This window comes from Pempheris klunzingeri, chromosome 13 (assembly GCF_042242105.1).
Source record: "Pempheris klunzingeri isolate RE-2024b chromosome 13, fPemKlu1.hap1, whole genome shotgun sequence".
NCBI classification, from domain to species: Eukaryota; Metazoa; Chordata; class Actinopteri; order Acropomatiformes; family Pempheridae; genus Pempheris; species Pempheris klunzingeri.
Genome location: NC_092024.1, coordinates 21,870,130 through 21,887,807, shown reverse-complemented (window position 1 = coordinate 21,887,807; position 17,678 = coordinate 21,870,130). Strand labels below are relative to the sequence as shown.

The following is a 17,678-nucleotide window of genomic DNA, read 5'->3' as shown; positions in this document are numbered from 1 at the left end:
TCATAATTCACCTCACTTTTCAGCGTTACATCACGGTTGTGTACTTAAAATGATTAGTGATTTTTTTTTTTTTGTTGATATTGCTTTGCCGACTGTTTGAACGGAGGGCAGACCTAATTTGGTTTGGGCAGAGGCATTAAAAGGAGGGGTACCAGCAGGCTGCCCGCCCTGGGCCAAGTCTGGGTGGGCGTGTGGGAGGCTGGGATTTGATGATATTAATGAATCACCCTGCTGCATTCAAGGAGATTTAAATTCTCGCCAGAGAGACAAACTTTGACTCAAATTCTCAAGTACATTAGTTTTCTGTTTGCATCGGAAGCCTCAGTCAACGCTACAACTTCCTTTGTTAATCCAGGTTTTCTTCATCAGCATCTTAAAACATTGTACTCAAGAGGTGCAGTTAGGTCTGACTGTCCTATAATGTAGGACACATGGAAATAACTTCAGTTTTTAGTAAAAAAAAAAGTACATTTTGACTGTATATATATGATAATAATAGGATAATCAGTTTTCTAATTGGTTTTCTATTAGCTGCAATACATCAGGACCAAGCATAAAAACATAACCCACAGTGTAAGTATAGTGGCCAGGTTCCCGTGGCCATAAACTTTGTTCTGGAACATTACTATGTTATGGCTCACCAAGCTGCATATATAGAACATATGGATATAGAACGTTCCCTCAGATGAGAATCTATATTGCATGTAAAGAATATTGCCTTGGACAGATTTAGTGAAAAGGCAGCGTTTTCTTTCTTTTTTTTTTTTTTTTTACAGCCTATTTAAATCCATAACTGTGAACATAACCTCCTCTGGAACAGGTTAGGTGTTCAGCATAAGTAACGATGGCAGTCTGGGCAGGTTAAAGGAGAGCCGCATTTGTGACGCTGTGCTCTGCTTCACCAAGCCATTAATCTTGCTTCGTAGCACCGTGCTGATTGGTCCATTTTCAAGTTAATGTTCAGTTGTGATTTCGAGTACCTAAGCACCATCATCAAAATCTTCCAGACAAAAGTTTCCAATCAGTATCAGAGCCTGAGTACCACTGTCGCCACCCGACCACCATCAGCATACAGCGGCAGGAAGCGTTATTCCAATCACTGACCTTGTTCTAAACCATTTACCTCATTGAGCCAGAGAGGTTATCAGTGTCATCCATCCCAGGTCCCTTGATTCAGCATGGCAGCCATGTATGTCACTCTCTACCTCCCACTATCAATTCACCCTCTACTCCCCCTACCATCCTCCTCCACAGCGCTTTTAACCCTTCTTCCTGAGGTCGCTGCAGTCAAATCTTTGCTTTTTGCTTTGTTCTGTGCTCAGTGTGTCTGTTATACTCCAGTACCTCTTTTTTCCCGAGACAGGTGTTGAAATTCTACCTATAGAACAGCAATGTTGCCTACGTGCCGCCTGGATCGAAGGCTTTTTGGAAAATAAAGATTAAAAATGAAATGAAGAGCATCTTCTTGTGAAGTCAGATAACAATATATAAACTCCTATATTATTATATTGTTAATAAACACAAAAGAATTTAACAAATGTATGTAATCAATTAAAAACTTAACCCAAATGAACTAATTAGTACCACAGGATAGCTTGGCTGTGGGAAGTCACCCAAAAAACCCTGACGTATTCACCTCAGATACTCCTGCCTCCACCCTAATGTAATGGAGGTATAAGGATTTGTTTTTGTGTGTTGCACGGTTGAAAACCCTGCAGACTCAACAGCAGCACATCTACTCTGCATAATCCAAAGGCTTCGCTGTAAACCCTTGTCACAGGAGTCACTTCTCCAGGCTCCAGTTTCTTCGTTACCTGAATGTACCGACCCTTGAAATTGACACTAGGTGCAAACACTGAGACAGACTTGGCTGCTGGGTCCAGTACATCCCAGTCCTTGGAGAATTGGTCTAAAAGAGAGGGGCAGCACTCCAGTTGAATAATTTATCCATGGTTAGATGTTTCAGGCAGACGGCAGTTGTTTTTGCAACTTTTGTGTCTAACAAAATTGTGATCAATCGTTTTATTATCATTTAAAAACAGATTACATATTTGTACCATTTTCTTTCTTGGTACCAAACTTTCATATGGATACAGAGAGAATTAAAAGCTGGACCATCCACTCTCAAATACACACACACACACACACACACATACATTTTGCAGCTGTCTGTGTTGGTCTCAGGCTCTTAGGACTATGTAGTGGCCACTCATGCATATTTTGGAAACTGGAAGTGGCCTGCAACAGAAAATAAATAATTCTGTTGTTGTGATCACCTTACCACTTTTCACCCTCTTTAAACACATCTGCAGGTTTAGACGCTGGCATAGAAATTCTCTCTTAAACACACACAGACACAAATGCACACACTCAGAAACACTCTATTGAAATATAGGAGGCAGCTGGCCACTCAGTGGTGCTGTGTGTCCTTTGAGTCCTGTGATTGTCCTTCACACACACACACACACACACACACACACACACACACACACACACACACACACCCCTTCTCTACTGTATCTTTAAAGCTTCAGCCTGAGTGCACATGTAGGAGTCAGCTCAATACAATCAATTCTAAATGTCAACTTAAATTGCAACCCATTTACTAACGACAGATCATTCCCAATTATTTCCCCGTCGCATTTGTTCTCAGTGGCTTCATTATCGACTGGAGAGCTTTTCTGTCTTCAGATTGGGAAAGAGATCCATCACTATGATTGGTTGAAAAGAAAGTGACATTGACCCCGGCTGTGATATGCGGCGACGAGCGTGCCGGCTCACCATTTCCTCTCACACACGTTAGTGTTTGTACACAGACGTCGGCCTGCATCAGCGTCACCAGCAGCGGTGACAGGGAGGGTGATGGGTGATTGACAGCAGGACAGAGTGTGGAGGACTCGGCAGCACAAAAACATAAACCAAAGCAGTGATTTTATCCTGCTGTCAACAAATGTTGTTCAAACTTTTGAAATGTTGAGTTGTATAAACATTTGTTTTTTTCTAAAGAGAGTTAATTTTTAGTGGACCAGTTAAGTGTCATTCTCTGATGAATTGGTCAACAATTGTTTGATAGAAAATGCATCAATAATATATTCTAAAGATGTTAGATGCTATTAGTTTAATCCTCCTCCTAATCTAACGATGCAGATGAGGGAAATGTGAGTGGAGGCCAGCGGTCCTGGATCCACTAAGCCACGCCCACTTTTTAAAGCAATCTGAACATCTTTAAGGAAAATCGATCTTAAGGATGCGATGAGTGATGGCAGTTAGGTTTTCTTTCATTTTAAGGGCTCACACGTTGCTCCTCCTCCTCTCTTTTCTAGTGTTAATGTAAAAAAAAGTTAGATATCTGCTTGGAATCCCAGCTGCTTCTCACGTGTACACACACAACATCTAACAGTCGCACACACTCGCTGTAGTGTTTGCCCTCCTGGTGGTGTTGACTGACTGCAGACTCTCTCTCTCCCCTGAGACGAGAGAGAGACACACACACACACACTTTCAAACCCCACCTGGCTGTCCTAAGAGGCCTCACAGGGCACTCAGCAGGCTCTGCTGCCAGTACCACAGCAGAATCTCCAGCCTCTCCTCCTCTCCAAGCTTTCTAATCCTCTGTCTCTTTCTCTCTGTGAATCTCTGCCCCCTCTTACTCTCTCCATCTTTATCCGAACCTTTGCTGCTGCATCTCCACCTGTCCGTTTACCTCCCTGCCTTAATGTTTTTCCTTCTGCCTCCCCTCCTGCTCTCTCTTCATTCTCCTATTCCTTCCACATTTCCAACCTTGTCTTCATCTTCCTCCCCTGGCTGCCCTCTTCTCTCTTCACCTCTTCTCCCCACCTCTTACCCCGTCTCCTTTCTTCTCCTTTTCTCCCCTCTCTTGCATTCTTTAACACTCTCTCTTTGTATCTGACCTCACTGTCGGGTCATCAGCGAGGAGCCAGTAAGAGATACAAGTCGAAGATGGAGCAGATAGAGAGTGCAAGAAGCGCCTCGCGGCTAAACCCCCCCCGATAGTTTTGCGAGGAGCTGAAAGCAGCTCTGCGTTCGATTAATAATAAATGAGTCAGATCACTGAGTTGGACTCAGCTCCTCCACTCTCCTCCTGCTCCTCACCTGAAATGAGCAGGGAGGAGAGCAACGGGAACGTGAACTGGGCCGTAACGCACTCCTGGGGAGTCCCAAGAGGGAGGCAAGCTCTCCTCTTACCGTCCCATCAGCCCCGTGTCCACTCCCTCCCTCCAGGCCTCATTCGTGTCTCTGAAGGGCTGCAGCTCTCGCTGTGGAAATGATTTTCAGCAGGTTTGCACGAGCAATAGCAAACGCTTGCAAAAACGGATAAAGAGAAGCCTCGTCTTCAGGCTCCAGGCCCCATTGCAGGATTGTAAAAAATATAATATGACTTGTGAAAAGCCTTTTTTTTCATTGCTTTTGGTTCAAACTGTTCAGAATGTAAGGTGCAGAAGATCAGCTTGCAGCGGTTTTTCGAAGGAATCTGCTCCCTTATTCACCAATCAATTTCTAAATCCTCATATTCCCTCAGCTGCTTCTGTCCCTCTTTCACTGCAGCTTTTGTTTTTATCCCTGAGTTTTCAGTCAACCACCGCTGCTTCTTTCACCAGATTACATCTCAGGCAGTATGAATGATTTGTAAAAATGCAAAACGATTGTGCAAAAGGGCACTTATCAAACCAAAATAGTTGCAGTTTTAATTAGCTGGATTCTGTCATCTTAACAGATTTTAAGAGGTAATACGATAACTGTCTGTGGCAAATGTAATTATCTGTAACTAATTAACACCCATGAATTGGCATTTGGGGCAGTAAACAAGGCTGTGTACATTTTTTTTTATCTTCCTTTTTTAGCTCAGGTAGAACACCTGTGTACTCTGCAGGAGCATGCTTCTTTTATGGCCACAAACCTGCCATGCTGCCTGTAAGAACATGCCAAATTCAATTTTGTTTTGTTTTTTTCTTTCCTCCCCACCAAACATAAAGGAGAGAGTCTAGTCCCTTTTGCTCGCTCCCTTGTGCTGGGAGTGAGTAAACAAACAATACAAACCTGAAGAGATTATACAGAAATTTGTATTCTGCAACATGCCAGGTCCTGCTTGTACTTCAGGTGGGTTACATTTCTTGGAAGTGTCCCACCACCCATAATGCTGCAGGATTTAGTGGCGACAAGTGCAGGGCGCAGAACAGGACCTCTGAGCAGCGACTGGTTAATGTGCGGTTCAATAGACGAACTTATCAGCCATAGTGAAAATGAAATGGCACTTGGCTGGTGAGAAGGTTTAATTTCCCACCCACGGAGGAAGAGCCAACAGCAGGCAGACTGCTGGATTAGTATTCAGCTGGCTGTAGACAACAGAGCCAGTCTGTTGGTGTTTGCCCTGTGGCTGTTGTCTTGCTGTCAGGTTAGCCAGTGACACGTCAGAGCTCACCTCTGTGGCCTCAGCACCTTGTGGCTATAATACACTCTCTCTCCGGCTCTTTTTACACACTCTAGTCTTACACTGAAATGGACAGCTTCCATAATTTTTAATTTGCTTTAGTCAAGAAGGGTTTGCTTGACACATGCAGTTTTTGCCAGTTTCTCTGCCTTCAGTTACACACTTGCATACATACATCATTCTTTGGACCTACGTTTCCATTGAAACAATATTTTCTGCACATTACATGTCTGGCTTGATTTAAAAACGTGATATTTTTGAAGCAATTAACCTTAAAAGTATCCTGTTAAGTCTTTGCTAATTAGGGGGTCACCATATCCACAAATCCATTGCTTTGTACTTGGCAGAAATGAGGCCACAAAATGAGCAGAAGATCACCAGCCAAAATAAACAAACCACATTTCAAAACCTTCAATAAAAACATTTCCTGCTAGAAGTAACGCATGCATGAGTTTAAGCTTTGGGGAGATAGATAAAATGAGTCGATGAGAAACCTCACATGCAAACACAACTTATTGTTCACAGTGAAAACTCCACAGGATGCCTTTCAGCTGAAAAAAAAAAAAAAAAAAAAAAAATCAGGGTTCGCTTCATTATTGAGCAGGAATGAGACTGTGATGAGAACGGGTTATGAGGAAAAATACTTTCTAATAAAGAAGGAATCAATCCAAATGAAGAGTGTGTGGCTGTCAAAATGTTCAAAGTAGAAGTTATGCTTTACTTTTTCTTGTCGGTCCTTGGCCAGAAATTGGTTTTTATCTATTTATAGCCGATGCGTCAGATCACACTGCCTGTCAATCTTCCATATTTCCTTCAACCTCCATCAGTCCTCTGCATCACCATCTGTTTTCAATTTTGGCACTGTAAGCAGGGCCGAAGTTAAAACTGCTTCATCATAAACAAGCTGGGTTTGTCTCTTAAAGCCTCAGTCACTGCAGTCACACATGGCTTTTAATAGTTGTCAGTGAAAAACAAACCACAGTAGATGAATTATACAGCTGCCCCTTGCAGCAATACTACAATTTACTGCTACGTGATGGTCATGAGGGCTTAAACGTTAATACAGTCGGGATACTGCTGCAATTAGAAATGTCCATCTCACTTATTGCAGTAATGACATTCAACACAGTTTTGCATTCAAGAATGTAAAAGCTTTAAAGCGCCGTAAATGTTGCAGTGTGCAGTCAATTGATTAAAACTGATCATTTAGATCCATGTTGTCTTTTGGACTGCCAGTTTTTTGATTCATTAAATTCTAACTCAGTCACATTTGATGATATGTGATGCATATCTGAGCTCAGGGGCGAAAAAATACAAAGGTTTTTTTTTTTTCCTGTAGGCATTTTAACAATAAATGCAGCCTGACTTGAACGTGAACGTCTGAGTATTTTAGGACAAACTACCTCTGGCTGCTCGAAGTGGCATCAGATACCACAATGTGCTCAATCACAAGGTAGATTTTAATGGAGACTGATCTCTTAGAGAGCGCAGAGTGTTGTTGCCCTCCGGTCTATCTGAAGCTACATGAGCCCCCTACAGTGAACCAAGTAACATAGGTTAGGTAAGGTTAGGTTGAGAAATATCATTTTCTTGACTTCATGTGAAATTAGGTGACTATTTGCAGGCACAGTATCAATGCTGGACTGTGAGCTACAGTAAAGGCTCCCTATATATCCTCTAACACCAGTCTCTCAACCTCAGAAGCATCAGTTCATGACATTATGGACTGTTTGAAGCTTTTGGCTTGTGTTGCTGTCTGTTTAAATCATCGTTCTTTTAACTATTACAGTTATCACTTGAACATCTTTAACATTTGCCATGTATTAAACTAGTGTTGTCAATGGAGCTTCAAACACGGGTGTCTGATTGTTGCAGGCGGTTCTGGTATGTCAGCATGTGCTGGTGGATGCTAATTTCTATTCCCTGTGAGAGTGGGAGCTGTTGGAGTGGTTGTGGGGGGGTGGTGAGAGCTGAAGCCTGACTAACTTGGCCAGTTTCCCTTGTGGAGGTTGAGATCAAATGAAGCGCACGGCTCTGTCTGTTTCCATCTGTGTCTTCTCTTTGTGTCTCTGTCCGTCTTTCTGCCGTTCCTTTTCCACATTTTTCTCTTTCATTCTTCATCTTTTGGTCTCCGTCGATGGAAGTGTATTGAAGACAAAACAAATCTGAGCACTCCTCAGTCTCAGTCTGCGCTTTGAGAGAGGCACAGATCTGAAAGAGCAGAATTGGATATGTGCACGAGGGAGGACGGAACCATGAGCGAAACAGATGATTTGAGTGTTCGCAAGTTTTGCGTTGGTACATTTGAGCCACCAATGGTGATTCTCACATTCTTAATAATTGAAGTTTCTCACACTCATGTTTGGCTGCATGAAGTCAAACTGACAGCAGAGTCGCACCTGTTCAGTTTGACTTGGAGGTGAAGGGTTAACTTGATAGGTGGTGGTTTACTGTGATCTGACCTGACTCCACTTTGGAGCAGTGATAACATTTTTATGGGCTGTGGCTGCATCCAGAATGACAGCATATTCTGAATAGGTTCAGCACAAACATCTCTGCACAGATGTGTGTGTGTGTGTATACAGTCATGTGGTTGCATATTGCTGACATTTTTCCTTGTGCAGACTTTGAGTTAACTAAAGACATGACCTTGATGTCTGCAATCTGGGTGTGAGCGAGTGTGAGTGAAGCTGCCAAATCAGCTGACGAAATGTGAGAGAGCCAACTTAGAAACAAGAGCGCCTGCGACTGGGACTCCTACCGATCCCTGCCTGTGCGCTCTCAAAAGTTGTTCAATATACTGATACAATATCCGTCTTCATCTTGTCCTGACTTTAGCTCTCACTTTTTAATCTTTTATCTGCCTTTATCTCTCTTGTCTTTCACCATTACTGTCCATCTCTCTCCCTTTGTCTGTCCTCCTTCTCTTTGTCTCGCTCACCTTTCCTTCCCCCACCCTGTTGAGCAGGGAGGCCTTTGATGCAGGACTGATATCTATTCACGCGGGTCATTCATCAGCACCGTGTCGCTCTTTAAGCAGCGAGCAGGAAGCCAGATCAATAAGATGGCTGAATGGATGGATCGCTTAAGAGTTCTCTTCAGCCTGGAGAGATAAGGGGATTTTTTGAATGGATGGCACTTTAAAGAGTCACAGAGTGTAGGCGGGGTGGGTGTGGGAGCAATGAATAAAGATCTGAACGTATCACAGCTAGTATTAAAATAGGCTATGGCACTCAGATTGAAAAGGTGGTAAAACTTTGGAGAAAAATCTGCGAGCGGTCTCACTGGAAGGCCCATGTGTCTGGACAAGTTATCCTTCAACTTGGAGTTTCTAATTAAATCCACTTCTAATCCCTGAAAGGGAATTCACAGACATTATACCTGTAATCTTAAACAAAAGAATGAAAATCAGCCGCACTTGGAACAAAGAAGCAAAGAATGTGTATTTTAATATTTCAAAGCCAAGAGTTTTTAAGCCTCGGTGTGGTTAAATGTACAGAGAAATCTGGCAAATCAGAAACCTGTTACCCCACTGATCAATCCAGGCAATCTGGTATTAATTGCTGCAGTAACAGAACATGAAACATGACTTTATTCTCCACTTTTCACTAAAAAAAAAGTACTTAGTACGTACGTAGTAGTTTCTCTGTTAAAGAACATCTCTGGATTTGCAAAAGAAATGTTCCACCCAAGCGACAAATGGACTCAATAAATTAAGATTCTGATTACAGTTGGGTTCATGGATTAAAGGAACTACGTCAGCTTTCAGCATGACCCTGATTTCATGTGTGCCTGTAAACAGCCATATTAGCAATGTTGAGTTGAATGTTTCTCAACTGAACAACTGTTTTTACACAGCTTTTTTAATTTTGTTATATCTGAAGTTTATTATTGTTGTTAATAATGTGACAATAATGTAAAAATGGTAGTAATTATATGGATAAATTAGAACGTAAACATTACTGTGTGGTCACAGTAAACACCGACAGAACTGGGGTTTGTTTACTATTATTACTGATGCATTTTAACAGTTTAGTTTCTTTTTATAGCTGTGAAATATATCTGTAGTTCAATTTAAACATATTTTATTGTTCCCACAGCTCAATTTTCCAATTCTGGGAAAGACTTAATGTTTACAAGTCAGAGTCGAGTCATCGGTGGCTGACATAAAACTTGAATATGCAAATTTTTATATTTCGCTTTTTCAGAAGAAAATCTGAGAAGTTTGGATGGATTACTTGTGCTTCTGCATTTTTCCCATTTCGCTGCTGAGGCTGTGCTCATCAGCAGCCAGTTGCTAACACTGACGTGAGCTCAAATATTGGAAGCTCGAGCCAGAGAGCTGCACAAACACTGACAGGAAATCAGCGAAAAGGAGCGACAGTCAGGGAATGAAGTTCAGATCGCAGGGGATGTTGTATCTGATGTATTTGCACATACACACACACACTCTGTCTCTTTGTCTTTATTTTTGTGGTTTTCTTCCCTCCTTCACAGCCTCATAAGTGCAGGTGTGAAAGCAGCCAGGGGAACTGGAGACACACACACACACACACACACACACACACACACACACAGTGACTCTAACAAACCACCTCTCCAAGACTTGTCACCCCTACCTTTGTCACCTCAAGTCGATTTTGTGTGAAGTGCAAAGAACACTCAGGTTTTGAATCCCTGTATATTTTATTTGTGCAAATGTGAAAAACACAAAAAAAAGGAGAAGTAAAAAAGCATTACGTGCTCAAGGAAAAATGAAAAAATCCCACAGTGCTAAAAAAATCGAGATGACAAAGATTCTACTTAACGTCAAAACTTCATCTTCATCCAGAAGTAGATATAGGACATAAGATAATTTCATGCAAGTTATAATAAAAACCAGTTGAAGTTAAAGTGTGCAAGTGGATGGAGGTGTGTGCATACATGTGAAGGTGTTGATGCTGGGTCACAGCTGCTTCCTGGGTCTGACAACATTTTCTACTTGTGAACTGGTGACATCCTCGGTTATTGTCACCTTTTGTATCTACAGCAGGCTCTTGGACTGTATTTGTTGTACTGTAGAAGGAGGTCTTTCATCTTCTTCACCAGTTGGTGATCATTTTCTTATGACATGCTGTTGGATGTGCAGTATTGACAGGACAAACGGCAGCGATGCATCAAAACAACTTTAAAGGTTGTGCTCATCATAGCATTTATTTTTTTTTGTCAGGAGGCAAAAAAATGTAAAGTTGGTCCACAAGCTTCAGGCCTGTAGCTCTTTAAATGATAGCACAGATCAATGTGAGCTGTAATCACCCCTTCTAGCAAGCGCTGTCACATCAAAACAATCATGAATATGCATAAGCTGGAAGAAGAACATCAGTCCTCATTGATAAATATATGCATGACAGAAACTGATACACATAGTCACGCACTTCTTGGCTACAAATGGGACCTCAAATGTTCCCAAGGCCTCCAGTTTTTTCATTTCTCCTCTTCATGAATCTGTCTTTTGCTCCTTTTTTAACTAATTTCTTCCTCTCCCTCGTCTGTCCACAGTTGCTTCCTGTCCCTGCTCCTGGTGGCCGCCGTGGTCTGGAAGATCAAACAAAGCTGCTGGGCGTCACGGCGACGAGAGGTAAGTCAGAGACTCATGCTGACAGCAAATATTGATTTTAGCTACTCTGGTAGGTAAATTGACAACCACTGAAACACACCTTGTGTTTGTATTCGTTTTGGGTGCTATGAAGCTGCTGAAGTTTTTGGTCAGTGTAGCTTAAAAAAAGTTTAGGCTGAGGTTTCACACCAGGAAGTATAAAAATATTAGAAAGTCAGAGGTACTTTCAGTAAATGGGTCACACAGCATTGCAACATACAGTGAACCAGCTACTGCATGGAGCTATATAGATGGTGATATAAGCTGCTGCTTTCCAGAGCTGAACTGGAAACTTAAGAGCTTAAATCTCCAACGTTCATGATAAGGAAACATTTTTAATTGAGGAGAAAAAGAGAGTTTTGACCTTGGCCTCGACTCATGGCTCACCACAGCTTTCTGCTATCTGCTTCCCGGTCTTTGGCCAGCTATATTATTATTTCTTCTGTGTGCTGTTGACATCTCCAATTCCAGTCCAGAAAGTGTAAGTTTTTAAATAAGAGGGATAATTGGACCCATAAACACCACTTTCTGTAGGATTTTATCCCCTGACTCTCAGACTGTGAATCATTAAAACCTATAGCTGACCTCCTGTATTTTACAAAAGTTGTGGATTTTAGAAGTTGTAAATGGCCCAAGAGTGAACAATGAGAAAACACTCACACTCTTTATTACTTAGACATTGAGAGACAGAGACAGGGTAACAACTTCCCTTTGTTTTCAGTCCTGCTAACCTTAGCTAACTAGCACGTGTACGCTTGTATTGGACAGACAATATGTGACTGGTATCGAACTTGTCATCTAACTACTATCTGTGCAGACGATATGTTGTTGCATCCTATTGATAATTAAATCAGGACAGTGATTGTATCAATGTGTAGATGTCATGCAATTACCTGCAACTAAACAAAGATGAGCAAATGTTTTAATTACTGGAGTAAAAACCCTGTACAGAATCGTGGGAATAAAACATCAAGCCTCAATCTATTCACTTGTCTGTCACATCCACATTTGAAAGAGCGCAATTTTTCTAACTAGGCTGCTAATAAGAGCCTGATAGCTGCTTTTATCTCTAGCAGGCTCGATGACTGGGATGTTTTCTAAAGACTACCTGTCCGCAAAGATTGAGACAGAAAAAAAAAATTGGAACATTTTCAGGTCTTTCGACAATTCAGGAAAACTAAAACTAAGTAAAAATATGAATTTGTTCATATGTCCAGTTGTCTGTGTTATAGCCTACCTGTGGATCTAAATGGCTTGTAAATTATATTATTCTGCACTGCAGAATTTAATCTCTAACCCAATTTTTCAAACGCACACACACACACACACACACATGTTGACAGACACACTCAGTGCTGACAGACAGAAAGCAGGCGTCCTGACAAAGCTCCTGTGTGACTGGTTTATGTCTCCTAAGATGACAGCAGCCACAATAGATTTGCTCAGTCTATGACTTTATTTCTTTAAGTCATTGTCCTGCGATGGCATTTTATCTCGTCAAGCTCTGAGTAGCCCGAACGTTTGACTGACTGGGGCTGACAATGTAGCATGACTCGCTTGTTTGCTGGATTGACAAACTAATTGAGTGATTTGGCTAACTAGCCAACTGTCTGCTTATAGATTACCTCTTATAGCGAGGCTCACATGTTGCAGCTGGTTAGAATTGGCATTGAATTGTCCTTGAAAAAGTGACAATGTATGTTCAAAGTGTGTCTGCAGAAGGGTTTGAACCTCCTTTTGAATGAGTGGCTGAAAGGTTGTGTGCATGTGGGAATGTGTGAGGGGCATATAAGCTGATGTCGTGCTTAATGGGAACTTTTGGTTGTTGCTTGTCGGCCTCGCCATGCCAGCTGAAGTACCTTTTGGCTGTTTCCTCGCCCAAGAGCGTTGCCATCCCCTCACCTCTGGATGCCACTTAACAACCCTTGTTTCACCTGTTCCCACCCCCCCCCCCACCCCCTCTCCATCACACAACCACTGTTGTCCAGCTGGACCCTCTACAGGCCAACCTTTAAACAAAATTAGCACTTGACCTTTGTTAAGAGGCTCGTGAGCTACAGGACACTGTCGGGTCATTATTAAACTTTCCAGCACCTGGGAAAGCTAAAACAGTGGGGTTTGTTAAAATGGCCTTCATGGAATCAGCTTGGCATAAATTGATTAGGCAGATCTTCACCTGAAGAAAGCACATATTAAATCATGATATAGCATTTCTCATGTGAGGAAGTATGGAGATTTTTACATTCAAAATTTTACTTTTGAAGTCGGCAAATTTCAAATTACTCTTGGACATCATTGTCTGGGGTAGAATATCATAATGAAGTTGGTGTTAACATCCCATGATGTGCTTCTTTCATGGGTTACGTAGGCACCCATTTGTATTTTAAAGTGTAAATAATGCCATTATAAAGTCTCCTGGCTGGTTTTAAACCCATGTGGATAGAGCTGCAAGGGAGGTGTTAAATTGTAAATTGAGGAAGCACTTTTACGTGATGTACTTCAAGATTCTTTAACTTGGTTAAACCTCAAATCTCATATTTTTCCAGCATTTTGCAACGCTGAGGCACATCAGCTATGAATGAGATGATGCAAGGTAATTGCTTTCCGAAGCCAAAGCAACATACATATACATGTACAAAAGAATTACAGCTCTGAGACGAAACTGAGTTGCATCACATCACCAAAATGCCGTAAGACAGTCACGATGGTGCTTGGGCTCATACATCTTTTCAACACGTTGGGTACTTTCTGTAAAAGAGTCCTAAGCATACGACTGGCAGAAATCCCTACATCTATATCTAAGTGGCTTTGTCTAAGTGTTGCAGTAGCATCTCTGCTGCGGCAGGTTTTATAATAAATGTTTTAACAATTCTGTTGAATCCTTTTGCTATTGCATTTTAATGCCACTGAATCATCTCAAACACAGAGGTGAAGATCAATTTCACACAAAGTAGGTGTATTGGCATTGCCATTTTAGTCATGTACTTAAATGTAGCTGTGCTGTATGGATTGGTGTGTTTGTACACTAAGGTTGCCAACGGCAGTTCAAACAACAGGTGAAAATCTTATTGACTCACCCTTTCTGTAAGGATTCATATTTATTGTATAGGTGGCTGGTGTCTACACTGAAAAGCTGCCTTAGAAAAATAAACCAGCAGAGAGCAGCTGTCTGTGAGTGGATTTAAGCAGAGGGCCAAGTGTCGTACCTTTCATAGACGTCGAGTGGACTTATGGCTGTGACTCCTTTTAGAAATACTCTGCTGTAGGATTTCACATCCCACATCCGCCTCCCTCCACACCCACTCTGAAAGGTGGTTTTTGTATACATAAAGAATTCTGTTTGGACGGAACGTTTTTCATAACCAATTCACTTGGTTTTCAATAAGTAAGTGCAAAAAGTATTTTACTTACTTACTTCTTTGATTTTTAGATGCTCATCATCTTACACACATTCAGTTTTTGCGGCTGAGAGTGATGTGAAGTGGAGTGCTGTAAATTGAGGAAGCACAACACCAACCAAATAATATTAGAAATCAAAAAATGGCCTGGAGAAAGCTGGAGTTCTTCCACTGAAACAGTGTAGGAACCTCATTTCGAGTTTCCATTTCTAGTTTTTTAACTATAATTACCTTCTCCCACTCATGCAGAAATGCACAGTTACTTATAACAGATATGCCCTCGTACTGTACATACACATGTACTGTGTAAACACAACGTGACACATAATTTCCTGCAAACAGAAAGCTAATCATGTTTCTCCATGAGGTCGCCTTTCTCGTTACAGCCGTCTGCTTCCGTGACACTGGGACCGTTCTGTTCTTTCCAACACTGTCCCCCCAGGCCTCGTTTCCCACATTCATCCCTGATTCCTCTGTTTCCCTGTGCTTGCATCAGCCATACAGTGGCACACATTTGCAACTAATTATGCCCACGTTCACCTTATTTGAGCCTGCTGCAGTGGGAAATGGTGGCCATTGCATTTTATGTGGTCATTGCAAGGTCGCAGGAATTTAAGGCAATGGCCCTGAGCCTTGTACTTCTTACTTCTGGCTGCTTGTCATCTGACTTTAAGTAGTTTAAGCATATTGTGCTTTCACAGTCATTGTAAGTCCCTCTGGATAACAGTGTTAGCTTAAGCCCTAAATGTAAATGTCACTGTGAGCTGTTTTTAAGAAAGGCAGAAGAAACTGAGCTTGAAATCAACTTTTTGCAACTTTCTTTTGCCAAAACAGTTTTCTAGAAAGAGAAGGGGTTTATGAGTCATTGCATCTATTCATACATGTTGATTTAAAAATAAATAAATAAATGACATCATTGCACTAGTATCCACAAACAGTTAACTGTAACTGCAGATATGAACATTGTCTGGATTATTTTCTTTGAAAATTAAGCTGCACAATATTACACAAAGGAAAATGGAGGCATTACATTTTCAGTATCAACAAAAATACACCCTCAACTTAAACCGACCGCTGAAACCTTAAAGAGGTGATCAAGGTTATGAAACGAGCAGTGCCACTGAGAAGCCATCGGTTTATCACCAGCTCTTCATCTCACAGTGTACAGTGTACCGCACGTACATGAACATACTGTAAATGCCTTTGTGCACTTGACTAAGCTCTTTTGAGAGTCGGTCTTTGTGTTTGCACATTTGTAGTCACACCAGACTCCGAGTCGGCCCCCGTAACTCGATGATGCTATTCGCCAAAATTCATTTTTACTCGCACATTGGCAGCTTTTCAGGTTTAAATTCCAAGCACTGAGTAAACATGCATTTAGAACTATGTCTTAGGTTCCTCTCACGGTGCTAGCAGACTAACACCTGCTGAGACTGTTGGAGGTTTTTGGAACAACCCAGAGCCCACCTGTTGGGGTCTGTGTGCTTGTTTGTGTTGGTTTCAAAGTGTTCAAGTGCATGTTTTTCCTCAAATGTGTTTGCTGTGCATCTGTTTGCATAGATGTGCTTGGATGTGTGTGTGTGTGTGTGTGTGTGTATTTCTGTACTGTCTGAGTCTTAATCAAAGCTTTCCTTTGAGAGCTGACAGTTCCTTTGAAGGAGCTCGAATTGCCAGATGGCAATAGACAGACCCGACCACAGCAGACATTTTGTGGCACAGACGGCACTGGCCTTTTAGCCAGTAGGAGTCCCACTGCAACTTGAACAACCTTCCATCAGTGCTGGTTGATCATTCCTGTGAGAACGTTTGAGTACAGAAGCTTTTAGGTGGCTGCTGCTCTGAGCGGGAAGAATTCTGACTTTTATATGTAGTGTTAGTATGACTTCTGTGTTTACTTAAACTTTAAAGAGAGACTTAATCATAAAAGGTGGAGTACAGCTTTGTCTTATCAGCAACCAACAATTACAGCAACAGGGACAGGTTTCAGGCACAGCTAAAGGAGGCCCGCAATAGACACAAATGATAAAAGCACATTTTTCTTGAATAGAGATGAGCCAGCTAGCTAATTAGAGCAGAGATGCAGCAGAAGCATCCAGTGGCAGGCTAATATATCATGATGCAAAATACTGTAATAATGGAACCGCTTTAACATTCAGTTTCTTTGCCTTGGGACAGAAAGTATTTGTAGCACCAGATGAGATTTCAGGCCAGAACGTGAGTTTTGAAAGCATGAATTTTCAGTTCTTGGCCACGTAACAGTTGAGTCATGTGTATTGATTCAAATCGTGCTGCCCTTTGAATGAACGACTTTGAGGTGCAGGATACAGTAAGTCTTTGATGTTCATTGTCAGTTTTCACAGTGTTCCTTTTTTCCTCTTTCTTCACTGGTGTCTCATATTGTTATGTCCCAATGATGTCCCTCCTTCCTTACTGTACCGCCACAAAAATGTCCTCATGATGACAGAATGTGTATTTACCTGACATCCATCGTCGCACCAACCACAGATATAAATCTCCCATAACTTGACATATATTAGACACATATTGCACCCTGAGGTATTGACAGAAATGCAAAATGTCATAATGTCCCTGATCGTTGCCGCTGCTAGATTCTTTACACTACGCCAGAGGCAAACCGCCGGGAGGAAGGAGGGAGAGGAAGCGGCATAAATGTCTCCAGATACCCTCATATATTTATTACCCCATTAAGCTGCCCTCCTTGCCCCCTCCTCTTACTGACACCTCACCACTACCTTCCCTCAGCTATAAATATGAATGCCAATGTTCAGGCCTCTGTTAAAAATACCTGCTTACCCGTCATAAAATGAGTGGAAAGCTGCTCAATGGTCTGTGATGTGTAAACTGAAGTTATTTTTTTCCCTTATCAAATGTTCTATAGCATGAGTGTCAGGACGTTAATGAAGTGATGTGTAGAGGTACGGCTCCCTTGAAAGTCCTCTTTCTTAACACACATATTCTCCTGCTGGGAATGAACTGCCACCATTTCACTTCTCCCTTTGATGATTCTGTGAGGAGAAATATATAGTCTACCTATAAAAGTTTCTAAAGAATGGGAGCAGATCAGAAGAAAGATCTGAAGCCTTAACAAGACAGGCTGCTGTGAAACCATTTCGCTCTCTGAAATAAGACTTTTCACTGCCTTTATTGAAGTGCATTAACCTGTGACTTCACCTCT

General features: G+C 41.7%; 1 protein-coding gene across 1 annotated transcript in view; it reads left to right on the top strand.

The window, feature by feature from the left end:
- atrn (attractin) overlaps positions 1–17,678 on the top strand; it is a 112,174-nt gene that overhangs the window by 62,580 nt on the left and 31,916 nt on the right. The window contains exon 26 of the mRNA XM_070841789.1: positions 10,988–11,066. Coding sequence (XP_070697890.1) covers positions 10,988–11,066 — 79 coding nt within the window. The remainder of the gene's footprint in view (positions 1–10,987; positions 11,067–17,678) is intronic.